The 16,867-nt window shown below is 34.7% G+C and overlaps 1 protein-coding gene across 1 annotated transcript; it reads left to right on the forward strand.

Annotated features, from left to right (window-relative positions):
• Nucleotides 1-6,909: 6,909 nt before the first annotated feature.
• LOC118747133 (elongation of very long chain fatty acids protein F-like) lies at nucleotides 6,910-8,724 on the forward strand. Its single transcript, XM_036481121.1, has 3 exons — nucleotides 6,910-6,970; nucleotides 7,052-7,236; nucleotides 7,966-8,724. Exons 1-3 carry the CDS (start codon nucleotides 6,910-6,912, stop codon nucleotides 8,548-8,550), a joined length of 831 nt encoding a protein of 276 aa, XP_036337014.1. The 3' UTR covers nucleotides 8,551-8,724.
• The last annotated feature ends 8,143 nt before the right edge of the window (nucleotides 8,725-16,867 follow it).

Here is a 16,867-nt window from a genome sequence, read left to right on the forward strand (position 1 = left end):
CAGTTTTTTTCTTTTTTGTATTTTTTTGTACAAATCCTAAGAAAAAATACACCTGAAAAAGACTTGCGTGCCAAATGAACTTTTCTCTCAAAGTTTAAACTGCTGGCAAATGTAAATAGGGATTAAAATTTAATAACTAATTAATACAACTAATGTAAAATCTGTGGAAAATTTACAATAAAATACTTTTTTTGCAAAATCTATAAAGGACCCTTTTATTTCTCAAAAAAAACGGGGTAACAGTTATTCGTCGCCACGCTGTATTGTAACCTTAATACGGAAAGTTCAATCGATCGATATTTTTATAATTTACAGAAATAATTTCAACGCTCTCTTCCCTTAAACGGAAATAAGCGGGAAGAAAAATTTTCTTTTGCGGCGTCTACTACAGCTACCGTATAACGGAACGCAATTCCAGTGTTGGATTTGTGGCGGGAGATAGGCTTCCTCGCCCAATACTGTCATTCCACCCGCCGAGAAAAAATATCTCAATCATGTTCGCCCTTGACACAACGGAACTAGAAGAAGAGATCTCCAAAGGTCTTTTCTACGAACTCTGCTGCGAAACATCCGACAACGGACTGAGCCTGATCGATTTGGCCATGGCCCGAAGCATGGTGGTCTGCAACTCTAGGTCAAATGGTGGAGACGAAGATAGAAATCTGGTGTTTGATGAAGAAAAATCCAGATCAATGTATTGCGACGATGCCGTCGTTCCTTTACTCTACTCTCTCAAGGCAGAGCAATAAGGCGGCTTAAAAATAACAAGGCATCCGATTCAGACGATATGCTGGCTGAGCTGCTCAAAGCCGACGAATAAAAGTTGGTCGGGTAAATGAACTAGCTGTTAGGCAGCATTTATTCTGATGAATTCACTTTTTCCAATCCACAAGAAGTAGGATCCCACTGTTTTCGCCAGTTATCGCGGAATAAGCCTTCTTAATATTGCTTAAATGTTTCTGTCCACGATACTGGGTGATATACTTAATCACTTCATGAACCAACTGATTGGAACTCATTAGTATGGGTTCAGACCTGGTAAGTCCACCATTGAACAGATATTCAAAGCACGTCGAATCCAAGGCAAAAGGAAGGCAATACCCATCATCTTTTTGTCGATTTCAAAGCCATTTTTGACAGCACGAAGAGAAGCTGCCTACACGCCGCTATGTCTATGTTTGGGATCTCCGAAAAGCGAATGCGGCTATGTAGAGTGACGTTTATTACAATTTTCAGCTTCGTTCAAATTGGGAAGGACCTTTCCGCGCCGTTTGAGACCAAACGCGATTTTAAACAAAGCGATTCACTCTCGTGCGAATATTTTAATCTAATGCTGAAAAGCGTAATAAGAGCTGCACACAGCAAAGAACAATGCTGCTTGTGTATGCAAATGATACTGACATTGTCGGCCTGAAGCCCAGTGAAAAAGAAGGTAAAGACGTTGGTCTAGGGGGAACGAGGACAACAAAAAGTAGCTCTTGGCAAAACATAAAAAGCTTTCGGGCATTGAGACACACGTCAATGTTGGCAGTCATAACATTGAAGAAGTCAAGGATTTTGTCCACCTAGAAAACCATCAAATATTAACAGTCTGGAGTCACGGATGACATGATATGAAACTCTCTCATTTTGCTTCCGAGAATCTAACTTAAACTTGTTTTCTGACTTGGCAGCACTGTCAAATAAAGTTGGACTGAACAGCTGACAAGCAAAATAGTGAGCTGCCACTAGATACGCACAAAATACACCGATTCAATGCTAATGGATTTCTGGCAAACACATTAAAAAATTATTCTTAAAGATGTCTTTGCAAGAAAAAACATTTTATATGTTAGTTTTTAACACTAGATAATTATAAAGATACTAAAAATCTAAAATATTTGCTTGTTTGGTTAAACGTTTGTCGGTTTGGGCCGAGACCAAAAAGCTTCGCCAATTTCCCCCCTCCTGTGCGAATTTACCCAAGTTGCTCGTCCCTACCGCAGACAGAAAATAAATTCGGAGCCTTCTTGTCCTTGTCCAGCTAAGGCATTTCATAATATTTGTCATTTTGAGCAATCATCTGATTTTCAGGGTAACCAGCTCCCCTGACAAAGCTTCAAAGGGCAGATAATGTGTCTTTTTGAGTACAAAAGTAGGGCATTTTAAGAAACGAACACAAAATTTTCCCATCGTTTATCCTTATTTTAGTATCAAATATTCTTTAGTAGAAACGAAAACACCACTAGATAGGGCATTTCTATGTTAAGGTAACCATGTTTACATTAAGTATGTTCTGAATATCGGTCATTAAGTCACCTTTCGGCCTGGTCTTGAAACCTGCCGTAGGTCGCCTAAATTTGTGATAAAAATTTAGCGCGTTTTTCCTCTTAGCCAGCGTTTCCTCTTTCCTGCCTTTCTCTTTTCGTTAAAGGAAATACGTATCGTTTCCCTTTTCAGCTCCCTTTATCTGTCCCACATAGCTTGCGTTGCACTGCGTGGTCCCCTAAGCACTATCTTTTTTATCAGTAGCAGCGTGACTTTCCTCATCTTGCCAGTTGTTCTTTCATGCTTTTAGAAATTAGGCGGTGAACGTAATGAGAGGGAAATCAACCACTTTAGCTTCCTCCGCTCAGCTGGCGGTCGCCTCTTTGCAGGCAATGACAAATATTCGAGTGAGTTTTCGCAATGCAAAGCCTTTTCAAGGAATTCTGCGGTGAAAAACTTCATTAATACTGATTTGGCGTCTCTTCCAATGATAAGGTTCAGAAAGCCTTGAATGAGAGCCCTTCTTTTGATAACGACCACGGCAAACTTTTGAATGATAAAATCCTCGTGGAAATGTGTGACGTCTACTACAGTTTGCATGTAAGGAGCGCAAATTTGGTGCCGAATTTGAGGTGGGCGAGAGACGTCGACGCCGAGCAGTGCTGGTCATCCCAGTGGCCCACCATCTCGCCACAATTCGCATCAATGCAACAACATTTCGCTCGTTTGTACCCTCGCTCCGACAGAAGCGAAGAGCCAGGTGTCGAAGATTCTCTTCTATAAGCTCAGGCGTGTATCAAGACGAAACATCATATAAAGGACTGAGGCTGATAGACTTCGCTGTGGTCCGAAACATTTTAAAATGCAGACTTCGTGGATGTCTCCAAATCGAAAAACCAGAAACCAAATCGATCATGTTGTGGTATACGCAAGACACGCTGCCACTGTTTTAGATGTTCGTAGGATCCGAAACCCAAACCACGACCCTGATCGCTATCTTGTTACAGGACATGCACACGCCTCTGTGCAGCATAAGGAATGATCGATATTGAAAAGCTGCAATCAACACAGATTTAACACGCGACCCTCACGATAATATCTTAAAATACTGAGCGATAAGAAGGATGCCTAGAAATTTTTTGAAAGACTTACTTACATAAGCTCCCAAGACCAAAGCGAATTCCTGTAAGAACAAACATAACAATCTAGTGACCGATGACCTTGCTGATGAAGGCAATGTCGTCGGTGCCCCATCACCCGACTATGATGAGGTGCGAACAGCAATTTCGCGTCTGAATAACAACAAAGCTGCTTGATTTGTCAGTCGGCCTGCTGAGTTACATATTCAGGCGAGGAGCTGATACGATGCATGCATCAACTCTTATGCAGAATATGTTCGGAGGAACGCATGCCAAACGACTGGAATTTAAATGTGCTTATCGAGCGTGTTGTGTAAACTACTAATGCCCACAGTCAAGGAACTAATTAGTACTTATCAAATCTTGGAAAATACCTTCGAGAAGAGGATCAACACGCACGCAAAAACGAGTTTCCTATACGCCAGGATATCTGAATTTGGTATCCCCGCGGAACTAATACGGCTGTGTAAAATGCCGATGAGCAACAACATCATCTCCGTCAGAATTGGGAAGGACCTCTCCGAGGCGTTTGTTACCAAACAAGGTTTTAGACAGTACGACTCTGTAGACGCTAATAAGAGCTGCAGAACTGAAGTATCTGCTTCAATCGGTTGTCGGTCAGAAACGCAAATTGCATTCTATTGAAATATATTTCTTCTGTGTTATTTGTAATTTTCAGGTTTTCATGCATATTAAAAGTACCTGATTTGATTATAGAGAGCATTAAAAATTTAATATGCATTTGTGTATTTGGGTTAGAGTGGTGAGTAGAAATTTTCTTTACTTTGCACTACTTGGAAGCTAAATGCATCTAAACGTTGCATTAACGTTTAAGATATTGTAGACAAGACATCAGCTAAGGGGATAATTTGGTTTCGTTGGAAAGCGCCTTGAAAAACATGCATACTTACATACATACATTAGGCTGCATCAGTCGCCATACCAAAAGAAATCGATGCTGTTTTCCCCTCGGAATTACCAAATTTATTATATTCTAAAACTTCTGCCAAAATAGTTTGGAAAAATATTAAAATTTACGTGAGCTAGACCGATTTGAAAACATCTTCAAAAATTTCTTTATTTTGATTCCGTTAATAAAATATTTACAAATTTTTTGCACAGCTTTTAAGCTTAAACTCTTCTATCATTACAGGTGATTTTTTTTTATAAAATAATTTTATTAATCCAGCTCACCTAAATGTAAATATTTTTTCGAAATACTTTGGCAGGAGTCTAAAGTGTACGATATATTTTATAATTCTCGTGGAAAGCTTGCAACTTTTTTGGTGAGGCCCCCTAATGTACATACAATGACTCAAACAATGACCACGTGTTGATTTATTTTAAATGTTCGTATTGTTTTTCGAACTTTTCTTTTGTTATTTTTCTATAAAAATACCGCCCAAAAGCATATAAATCACAGTTTCAAACCTAATACAAAATTTATGAAAATTCAACAAATTTTCAACAAAATTTCAACCTTGTAATCTGAATCTTTAGAACATTTTTGGGTATGCAAACGCGTTGATTTTTGAGATTTTTTTTTTAGATCTTTGAGAATTTTAAAAGTTGCACTTCATTGGACCAAAATGGTATGGGCTTTAAAACTGTATACCCAAAAACGTTCTAAAGATTCAGAATAAAAGGTTGAAATTTTGGTGAAAATTTGGGGAATTTTCCTAAGTTTTGCCTAAAGTTTGAAGCAGTGATTTATATATGGTTTTGGTTAAAGCTTGGACGGTACATTCATAGCAAAATAACAACAACAAAATTGCTTGAAAAGGATAAGGAATATTTAAAAATAAAATTGTAGTTTAAAAAACTAAAACCTCCCTATTATAATTGCCATTCGTACTGTCATCAGGTATGTAACTTGAGAATAGAAAACGCTGCATCTTTTAGGCGCATCAATATTACATAGTTACATTCCGAGCTAATAAAAGGAAGGTAATAATCAACCTATGTCATAAAAGTGACAGGTGCGACAATTGTCGACTTTTCCATAAAATTTCAGTGTCAGATTTGTCGTCGACATTTTTCTATTTCATATACGCTTGTAGGGAGCTGTGAAAAATTTTGAAAAGCGACAGTCAAAATACTGGAATATTGTCGACAATGGTGCTGACAACTGTCACTCTGACAAAATTGTCGCAACAATATAGAGAAAACTAAAAAGCTCTGCCGGGAAGTTTTCACAGCAGAATTTTCTAAATTTATTTATATGGTAATTTTGCGCGCATTTTATTTCTATTCAATAATTTGAATATTTCTGAGAACTAAAGTAATGCAAATACAATTATTGCATATCGTCGTTTAAAGTGCAAAACCGCGTATCAACAAAATGCAGAAATTATTTTCTGGAGCGTAAAAACACTCATATTTCAAAATGGTTCTCTTTTATATAAAGCAATCGCATTTCTGGCTAGTGTATTTCAGGATGAAAGGATAAGGATGGAGCCAAGAGTTTGTGTGAGCAAATCCAATTTTTGGCAGCCAATGTCAGTTACGCGGTTTTGCAGAATGACGATACCCGGTTTTGTACTTTAAACGGCGATATGAATTACATATAAATTTCTTATGACTAGCGACAATATTGTCAACGAGAAGTTTAAAACCCTACAATGACAATTGAAGCACTGGTCAATAGACATGACTTCCTGTAAGTTCTGGCTAAATCCTGTAAACCGTACTGTTATTGGAACAGACTATATATGTATGTAATTTTTACTATGCGCGTATAGCATAGAATGATTCTATTTGTAATTTTAAGCAAATTTGCCACAGAAACCATGGGTATAAACTCAATTTAGAGTTTTCCAAGTTGCGAAATAGATTTTAAAGAAGATGTGGAAATGTTCACTGTTCCCCCCTCTTATGGAATTTAAAGAAAAAGACAAGTGTAGAAATGGTTTTCTCACACAAAAAAAAAAAACCCTTATAGCATGTTTTTATACAAAATTTAAGCACTTCTTTACAACACTACAGCAAAATGCTACGAAACCTATTTACGCAATTTTTTTTTTTTTTGGTACGCGCGTAGTCGAAAAAATCTCCCTTACAAATTGCCCCGCCCTAATGTATATGTCAAAAATTCACTTGATGTTCATACATAAGTATTAACACAACTATGGACTAGTTGATTTCCTCGCATTGTTCTGGCCAATGTAAAGTAGTACGTTTGAAACGGAATATAGAAAATATTCCAATTAAAGAACAAAGAAACGCATTATAGGGAAATAAGAGAAATACATAGGCGTTGTACTAGTATTCACGTGGAACATTTGAAAATGAACCTATGTCTACGCATGCATGTTTACAACGGCCAGTAATGATATGATAATTCAACCCATTTTTTAAGTGAGTAAAATAAAATAAATAAAAGTGATTTCGTACATTGAACATACGAATTACTGCGTTCAATTCAATGTTTTTTTCAATAGAATAATAGCAAAAATGTCTATGTCTCTATACTAAATTATCGCTCGAGCGGGAAAGTCGTGCCAATCGGAGTAGTGTGAAAATAATGTCGAACATTATAAGGACTGTCTACGACTTTCTCACAAGTCCTTGTGCATCACCAGAGGGTAATTATCTACAAAAAAAAAAAAAAAAACGACAATACTAACGAGCATTTGTGTAATACATATATATAACTGTGTTTTCAGGATATAAGTACCTGCCATTCCATGGAGCTCTATGGCCAGTTATAGTTGTTGATGCTATATTTCTGCTTTACGTCTTTCGAATCGGACCATGGCTGATGCGCAAACGTAATCCGTACGATCTAAGGCGCGTACTTTTGGTCTACAATGTATTTCAAATAGTTTTCAACTCTATCATGATCATACTGGTGTGTATTGAAAAACAAAAGCAAGTTCATGTATTACGCCGTGCGATAGAAACCACAAAAATTTCCAAACTCGCGAAATATAGGAAAATCGCGTTTTTAGTTTTTCTCATTAACGTATAATTAAAAAAATTATTAAAAAACTCAGTGCAATGTAAAATAACAATATGCGTACCAAACTCAAGAGAAAATTATGTTGATTTAATTTAAAATTTGTTGGGTCACAAGGACGAATAAATATTGAAAAAGTGCTTTAGTTTATTTTTATTTTTTTTTTTTTTTAACTACAACTAAAAGGACGAAAGTCAAGGTTGTGGTCGTGTGTATATATGTCCTTAACATATAACTTTTTAAAAAACAAATAATGTAAATTTTCAAGGATATTCAAGGATACAATTTTGAAAGGACATTTTCAATACCTATTCGTCCTTGTGCACCAAAACATTGAATCTTCTTCAATGCTACAGAATTTTCTATTTTGTTTGATAGCAGCATTGGGCTGCATTTATTAAATTTTTTAAATTTTTTTTAGTTAACCAAATCTTTTAAAGTCCTCTTACAAAAATCCTGACGTCAGAGGGAAAAACAAAAACGCAGTTTTACTATATGTATGTGGCCCTAGTTTCGCAATGTTATCGAAATTTTTATGTGTAAAATTTATTATTTGCAATTATTTCCAACATTTATCTTCTATATTTTCAAATTGTTTCTATTTCTCTCTTCCTTGCATAGAGCATTCTCTTAGTGTCAATATACATCAATCGGCCAGGTGGAATTGGTTGCATCGAACGACTGCCGTATGATCACCCGCAGAAAGGTTTCGAAATATTTTGTGGACTCTTATATCTTGGCAATAAGTTCCTCGATTATCTGGAAACTGTATTTTTCGTATTGCGCAAGAGCTACAAACAAATTACACTTCTGCATGTCTACCATCACATAATGATGACCTCCTTCGTATTCCTTTATATTCGGGGGCCCGGTTCAGGCGGTCATGCGTCCACGGTGGCCATGATCAACACTTTCGTTCACTCAGTAATGTACGTTTATTATTTGTTGAGCTCAATTCATCCGGATATGAAGAAATCGTTGTGGTGGAAAAAGTACATCACTCAAATTCAACTAATACAATTTATTATCGATTTTATCCATCAAATTTGGCCGCTGGTGGTGGTGCCAGATTGTCCGGTACCTAAGGCATGGTGTTTGGGTACTTTGACGCAAGCCACAATTATGATTATTTTGTTTACCAATTTCTATATTAAAACTTATATAAGAAAACCAAAGCCTAAAACTATCGCTAAAAAGAAGTTATAATAACTAACGGAGTTCAATGTAAATTTAAGGTTAGAAATATGCATTTGCTATTATGCACATTATTTTATAAAAAATTTTGTGATATCTCAACTGATCCAAAACGATCTATACATATGTATGTATAAAATATTATAGATATTGGTTGTTTCCTTAATAAAAAAATATGAATATTTTCTATATCTATCTGTTAAGAAAATTGATGTGTAGGCATTTACGAATAGTTGTAACGTTGAATAAATTAAACGATATTTTTTTGTTTAGTTAATATCCAGCAAATAAAAATAAGTAGCGGCTTAATAGAATAAATTTTAATTTTCTGATATAACAAAAAAAAAATAATCAAAAATATTCCTTTTAGCTTTTGAACTTCTTTTGTCCTGCCATGTACATATTTTCTGTACACATATCGTTGATCTTTCTTGCTTCTTGTCGCAATTTTTTTTTACTCAGATGACTTGAGGCAAGAAATTCCAGCAACATTTGGGTGACTGCCGCATCCTAGTAGTGCAAACCACCCACAAATTATGAATTGTGGTAAAGCGTTAAAGCACTCGGGAAACTAAAAATGTAAGTACATATATTAACTACTATAATCAGACCCTTATCTATGATTACTTTTCGGGGGTTATAATAAAAAAAATTTAAGTTTAATTTAACATTGTTTAAAGAACAGAATTTATACATACGCAAGGAGTCCTAGACCAGCCGTACACCCCCTCTAAAATGTAGGGAAATGTTTTTTTTTTCAAATGGGATATACAGGTTTTACCATAGATTCAGATTCTGCGCATAAAACTCATAACTTTTGTCGAAAACTTGTTTTTGGAATGGACTTTCGATTACAGCAATTGACTTAAGGTCTGTTTAACTCACGCCCGTTCTAAACTGAAAGTTTGTAATACGACCAAAATATAGAACATCCCCGACTTGGTAATTCATATATATATATTTTTTTTTTTCATTAAAAACATTTGCACTCAGAAGTCCAGGACGAATTCAAGTTCGGAGGTCATTTAGAAGTTTGAAGAGGCGCTTCCCAGAAAAAGTTTCAAACAAACGTTACCTATTTTTACCCTCAGAATCCGAAACTGTAGGTGAAACATCCGGAAGTCGGTAATACCACCAAAAGGCATCTCTGATTTGGTAGGTCATACTTTTACATTTTTTGAATAAAATCAAAACATTTTCCTCCGTTTTTGAGTGGCTGGACGGGTGGTCTAAGACACCCTGTATATTTTTGTATAAGAACTAATAAAAAATATCCACATAAACGCAACAAGAATAAAACTAAAATAAACTGAAAATTAGACAGTCCAACAAATTTCGACTTTCTTTCTGAAACACAATTACCATGCTATAACTTTGAAAGAGGGCATCACACTGACCATTTTCGTGGTCATTTCCACTCAAAGCTTAAGGAGTCATTTTACGGGCCTTTACTCATTGCTAATGGCGAATACCGCAAACGAAGGAACGATGAGCTGTATGAGCTCTACAACGATATAGACATAGTGCGGCGAGTTAAAATACAGTGGCTATGTTGGTTTGGTCAAGTCGTACGTATGGAGAGAATCGCTCCACCTATGAATGTATTCAACGCGGGTTACCATGCTGGTAACAGAGGAAGAGAAAGGCCTCCTCAGTGATGGAAAGGCCAGGAGCTGAAGGACTTTGCTTGAGTTGGTGCCAGTTAGCGCATAAGAGAATCGATTGGCTTACTTTGATAGGCTCGGATAGAAACGCTTAGGCGGCTACTGCGACAATCCAGAAGAAGAAAATCCAGTGAAGAAAGTACGCTAATTTTTGTCTAAAGTTGGTATTATTAGAAAAAGGCAGTGCTTCAGCACGAGTTCAATATGTTTAATAGCTCTTAGCTAGTCTAAGCTAGGTGAGTGTAAGGTCTTACACAAATGTAAAGAGTACATACAAAAAATTTCAAAACCAAATACGAAAAATTGTGATTCCGAAAACTTTTAATAGAATGTCGATATTTCCAAAGCCTTCTTAGAAACCCTATGAAATCCCGAAAAATTCTGAATATTTCCGAAAAATTTTTAAAAATTCGGAGTTATTCAATGGGATATATCCATATAATTGGAAAATCCTTTACGATTCCTCAAATTTTGCATGAATTAAAAAAATAGGAGTGTTTAAAAAATATATACGAAAAATTGTGATTAGTTCCGATAAATCGTGATGATATCCCAATAATTCGGAGGACTTCTGAAAAATTCTGGAAATTTCCAAATAAGTTGCAGTAAACCTGCTCCAGAAATTTCGAAAAGATTGGGACAATTCGTTAAGACTCCTAAAATTTTCGAAAAACTCGGAAAAATTAGGAATATTTCTTAAAATTCAAAAAAAAAATGCCAAAATATAGAAATAATTTCGAGCAAATCCCGATAAATCCGAAGACTCTAAAAAATACTCTGAAATTCCGAAGAATTCTGAAAAATTCCGAGTCATTCAGTGAATTATCTCTATATAAGCTGCACTAAACGTGCTACGGAGAATTCGAAAAAAGTTGGACAGTTCGCAAAGCTCGGAAAAATTAAAAATAAACCGTAAAATACAAATAAATTTTAAGAAAATATCAAAAGGAAATTCGTTAAAAAATACGACAAATTTGTATTAATTCCGGAAAATTCTTATGAGAACCTGATAGTTCTGAAGGCTTCTGAATAATTCTATGAAATTCCGAAAAATTCTGAAAAATTCCCAGTTATTCTCCATATAAGCTGCAAGAAAATTGCTACAGAAGTTTCGAAAACATTTGGTCAATTCGATATAGATTCTTTAAATGTTCGAAAAATTCGGAAAGTATTGCTTAAAATACCTAAATTTCTCAAAAAAATTCAAGAAGTCAAAAATCCAAAAATTTCGAAAAAAAAATAAAAAATTGTATTCATTCAGAAAGGTCAGATGGTTTCAAGCTAAACGAAAAAGTGGATAGCGGGATTCACTCCGGTGAACTCATTTTAAACTGCAGTTTTTGCTTACCACCGTAGCGTTTTTCATAGTTTGTCATACTACCAGATAAATCTGACCAAAAGTTGATGTAAAGCGACCCATAGCTCTCACTCGGCTTGACCGCTTTTCTCTCCGATTAATAACCGGACACTGCCTTATGGGCAACACTATCTTTGTCAACATTCAGCCACTTTAACCTGACCTAAGATGAAAATATCTAAATATATATGTATGCCTTCTAATTAATCGATAATTTATGTAGTTAGGTAAGTTAAGCCTTTTGGTTTCCGGAAACCAGGTGACCTATATAGTTCCAAGTAAACGTCTAAAACTGACTAAATTTTTTAATTAGTTATTTTCAGATTACAATTCTAAACCAAATAAATGAAGTCTTAATAATTCAAAAACATTTTCAAAATTCCATAATTGCGTGTTTTTCGGACAAAACATATGTATATATGAAGTCATAATTGGTTCTTTCGTCAGCAGCGAGTTGGCAAAAAAATTTTTATTTATGTATAATCACAAATGTTTGTATTTATTTATCTAAAAACTGAAGGCAATCACCGACGTGGCAAACTAAATTTAGCACTTAATCTCATTTCATTCAAAGAAAAAAAAAAGGATTTGCTAATTAATGAAAAGCAATTGATTTCGACACAAAATAAACAAAATACAAACACAAAAGTTTAAGAAAATTTAAAATTAGGAATTGTAAATTGAAAATGTAGGTGGTAAAATTTTATGGATTTGCTGAAAACGCAAAACCACCGTTCGTACATAAGTAAACAACAACACACACCCAAATGCTATCGACGTCAGCGAAACGAGAAAATTAATTTAAAGTTGTTAATAACGTCAGAGAAACCAATTTTACTCAATGAAAATTTTGCACGCAGTTGAGGTATTCTACAAATGCATGCAATGAATCGCTGACTATAGGTGGATTGATAACGTCATCGTTGTTTCGCAATTTTTACACCTACTTTCTTAAATAAATATGTGTGGAAACATAAATAAATGCACATCCATATGTATGTATGTGAGTATGGGCAGTAAAGTGTTTACATGATAAAATAAATGAACTCTGATGTTTCAGGGAATACCGGTATCGGCAACGTTTTTAAGAATTTTAGACGCTGCCCACACCTTGGTCAATATCCAAACATTTGAGTACCTTACGATATCGCCAAATACATATATATATACATACGCGTGAATGTATATTTTTTAAATCGCGTGCACCTACGTAAATTTTTAAATAAATGTATTTATGTTTATACTATGGACTTCATAGTATATGTGTAAGTACATGTACTATACCTACATACATTGATATAACCAGGGAACGGATTTTTAGGACCTAAAAGCCTATAAAAAAGGCAAAATAAAGTAACGAAATAGGCCGGAAAAGGCAAAATAAAATAGCGAAAGAGGCAGGAAAAAGCACTAGGTATTGCAAAAAAGGCAAAACAAAATAGCGAAAAAGGCAGGAAAAGGCAAAAAAAAGGTAATGCCATAAAAGCAAAATAAGGCCCTAAAAAAACAGAAAATACGAAGAACAATCAAAAAATATATTTATTTTAGAAATTTTTATATTACAAGTAAAAAGAGAAAAACTATGAACTAGTTTCATTATATGAAAAATTTGTACTTTGAATCTTTGACTATTTTATCCTTTCGAGTTTCTAACTCATAAAACTTTAATCTGTATAGTTGTAGTAACATTGAATCACAAGATGCATTTTGAAGTTTTCTGGCAGCATTTTCATTCGATTTTCGCGAAGAAAAGCCTTGAATGTACTAAATGTGCGCTCGACGTAAGTTGATACAAGTGGAGCCCAATTTAAATATGGAACGTTTGAAACGTTCATATTATCAGGAATAAGGGCGTTTTCCTCGCCCTTTACAATTTTATACACACCCCTTATTGTCTTCAAGCCTACGTTAGCTGAGAAAACGGCTTAGAATTTTTTCAACTACAATTTGGCAGAGGTCCCTGCGCTTCTATAAGCCGCATGGGCATGTGTATATTTTTTAATCTTAAAAAAAAAATTGTAAATGCTATAATCACTTTTTTAAAGGTAGAAAAGGCAAAAAAGGCAAATATCTTAAAAAATCCAGAAAAAAAGCAAATATCTTAAAAATGGCAAAAAAGGCAACATCAAATGTGTATACATGGAATCAGGGAAAGCTAAATCGTGGACATTCTTAATCGAATATACTCTATCTCTTTAGCAGAAAAAAAGGCAATTTCCCTAAAATCCGTTCCCTGGATATAACATACAAAATTATAATAACTAGTTGTTTTTTTGGTTTTATTTTTTGCTCAGAAATTGATCGTAATTTTTAAGTTTTATTTTACGCTTACAAAACGAAACTTTAGCCGTGATCGATTCGCCACTTAACGAAAAATGTTGCATGCGAAAGCAACAACAAAGTTAGTTAGCAAAGATGGACGATAGCGAGTTTGGGTGTACCTGATTGAGTTCGTTCGTTTCGCCACTCGCTAACTGTTGGCGAATCGGCTGACGGCTTTAATTTTAACACGGTTTTATTAAGTTTTCACCTGTGTGTAATCAAATCTTTTAATAAATTTTTAACCACCCCTTCGATGAGCTAAGGACTTGAAACTTCGTACTTAGTTCGAACTCGATGACAATGCAATATGATAGAGAAATTAATCCGCTCGTGGCGCAGGTGTCAAGATATTTGTAAATCCCATATTTATGGTCCGATTGGTTTCATATTTCTAACGTACATTCCACTAAAATACGAAGGCGAAGACCAAAAGGAAGACCGACCGGAATCGAAGACGAAGACGAAGACGAAGACGAAGACGATGCCAAAAATAGGACGATTAAGAAGCTGAAGACAACGATACATATGAACACGAACAAAAACGAATACGAAAATGAGCACGAATACGTAGGCGAACCCGAAAACGAAAACCGGCGACTGCCATTACAATTGCAATTAAAGTTATAATTACCATTGTCATTACAATTACAATTACCATTACCATTATTATTTATATTACCCTTACAATTACAATTACCATTACCATTAACTTTGTCATTAGCATTGCCATTACCATAAATTTCATTTTTTTAATAAAACTTAAAAAACAAAAATCAGTGCCGCCGAAGGTAGTCCGAGTGACAAAGAGTATATTTGTTTACCACTTATGCTCGCAGCATTTATCTTAAATGCATGATTTTTTGAGTTAAAATTTTAGAAATAATCAGTACTTTCGGTCGCTGAAAGAACACATAAATACTATTCACATATGTATGTATTTTCCGGGTACTAATCTTTTTCAAAACGAAGACGCTGCTCCGTAATTTTCTACTTAATCCCTTCTGGAACACTATTGCCCGCGGTATATGTCTCTGCGAAGTAGGATGATATGAGCTTTCGTCTGTCAAACCCCACTCTAGCAAAATTAAGTAGAGTTTCTTTTTGTTAGGTGGAGTTAGCTTTGAATATATTATCACAGCGGGTGCTTACAACTGCTCCCCCAAGCAATTAAGACTATGTCAACCGCATAGCCTTCTCAGCGGATTCCATTAGCCGCGAGTAGCTGGAGAAAATCGTCAGAACTTAATCCTGTCGGGGCGCCATTAAATAAGTACATATACGACGAGGCAAATAATATTTTGCACAATTATTTCGGGGCTAGAAAGGGAACTTTCTGCAGATATGTATGTGAAAGCCATTTTCCAAAAAAAACGTAATTTTACTCCACCTTAATTTGCATACCAGTAAGTAGAAATAACCATGATAAAAATATAGTAAGGTAGAACCGCTGAGAGTCACTTTTAAAATTCTTGACGTTTCCAAACAATTTAATTTTTAAATTTACTCACAAACTCACACACACATTTTCATTTTCAATCTCAAGCAACAACAATTTCGAACAATTTCATTTTTTTATTTTCACATTTATATGTTTTTAAAATGTTGGCAAACTTCAAAAAAAAATCATGGCCGACAAATTGAGAGAACGGTTATACCTTCCTATGTTTTTATCATGGAAATAACTTTTTCACAGCAATTTCAAGAACAAAACTTTACGATGTATTGTGTCAAAACTTTACCTCGAACTAAGCTAATTCAGCAAAACTTCTCCACTGGCTACCGTAATGTTTGTGTGGTACAACAAAATATTGTCTGTACTTACATATGTACATATCGTTACCTTAATCCTCAAAGGCCCTAACGAACATTTTTAATCTTACAGGAGAAGCAAAAAACATTATAAAAAGAGTATCAAAAACTGGTAGGGCTTTTTAAAAAGAGGCATGTAACCTCGTTGTTTTTGGTAGGTACTAACACTTTAAAATTTTGTCTGAAGGTGTACTTTAATACCTCCTAGCAAAATCTGTGAAAACCGCAATTTCGAAAAAAGTGTTGGTAAGGACCTTTGGGAATTAAGTAAAGATATACTGTCTTTAATTTGTTGGACGGTTAGTTCGTTTCTTGAATTTTTACCACTTAATTAAATGTGCATACATACTACATATATATATTTTGTGTACATATACAAACATATAGATTTTTTTAATCTAGATTCATAGTGATTTTGTTTAATTCGTTGTAGTCGTATGAAAATTTTTTGTAAGCAAACATATTCATAAACATATTTTTTTGTTTACATTCAATGATATGTATATTTATACATACGTGCGTGTGTCCGAGTACATACATACATATGTGCGATTTCATGTTCATCTTAAACCAAAGGAAACGATGAATTAATTCACCACGGGTGTCATGTACATACTGTTTTTAGGTAATTATGGGCGTAAACTTTCGTTCAGTTTTATTTTAAGTTGAATGAGTGGTTAGTTTGTTGATAAATTTCGTTTAATTCCTGTGTACCAGATATAATAGACATATGAATTAACAAAAAGAAATACATAAATTATCAGACGCGTAAAACTAATTTTCAGTAATTATTTAGTTTGTTTAATTTTATTGTAATTTTTTTTAAGCATATGTATGCTAAAAATTAAAGCCGCAGAAAATATGAATATGTTTTTAATCTTGCTTGGTAATAGCCTTCCGTCAGGGGTAACCAATCTGAGGGGCACAGCCCGCTTACAAGAATTAGGAGAGTTTTGTAAATTTGTCTATATTATTATTGCACGCATTTCAATACTCTAATATTTATAAAAACTAAAAAAATGCATATGCAATTATTATATCCGAATTAGATAAAAAATTTCATATGACTGGCGACAATTTCGTCAACAACAATTTTAAAACCCGACAACGACAGTTTTGTCACTTCTTAATGGAATTTTTCATGGAACTGAAACCGGGTCGACAACAGCTTTTATGA

This window comes from Rhagoletis pomonella, unplaced genomic scaffold (genome assembly GCF_013731165.1).
Source record: "Rhagoletis pomonella isolate Grant_MI unplaced genomic scaffold, Rhpom_1.0 Rhpom_scaffold_00011, whole genome shotgun sequence".
Lineage (NCBI taxonomy): Eukaryota > Metazoa > Arthropoda > Insecta > Diptera > Tephritidae > Rhagoletis > Rhagoletis pomonella.

Bases quoted from the DNA above. Each gene is read 5' to 3' on its own strand.
- LOC118747133 (XM_036481121.1), top strand. From the start codon at position 6,910: ATGTCGAACATTATAAGGACTGTCTACGACTTTCTCACAAGTCCTTGT. The intron at 6,971-7,051 runs GTAATTATCTAC...CTGTGTTTTCAG, and splicing joins TCCTTGTGCATCACCAGAGG to GATATAAGTACCTGCCATTC. The intron at 7,237-7,965 runs GTGTGTATTGAA...TTCCTTGCATAG, and splicing joins ACTCTATCATGATCATACTG to AGCATTCTCTTAGTGTCAAT.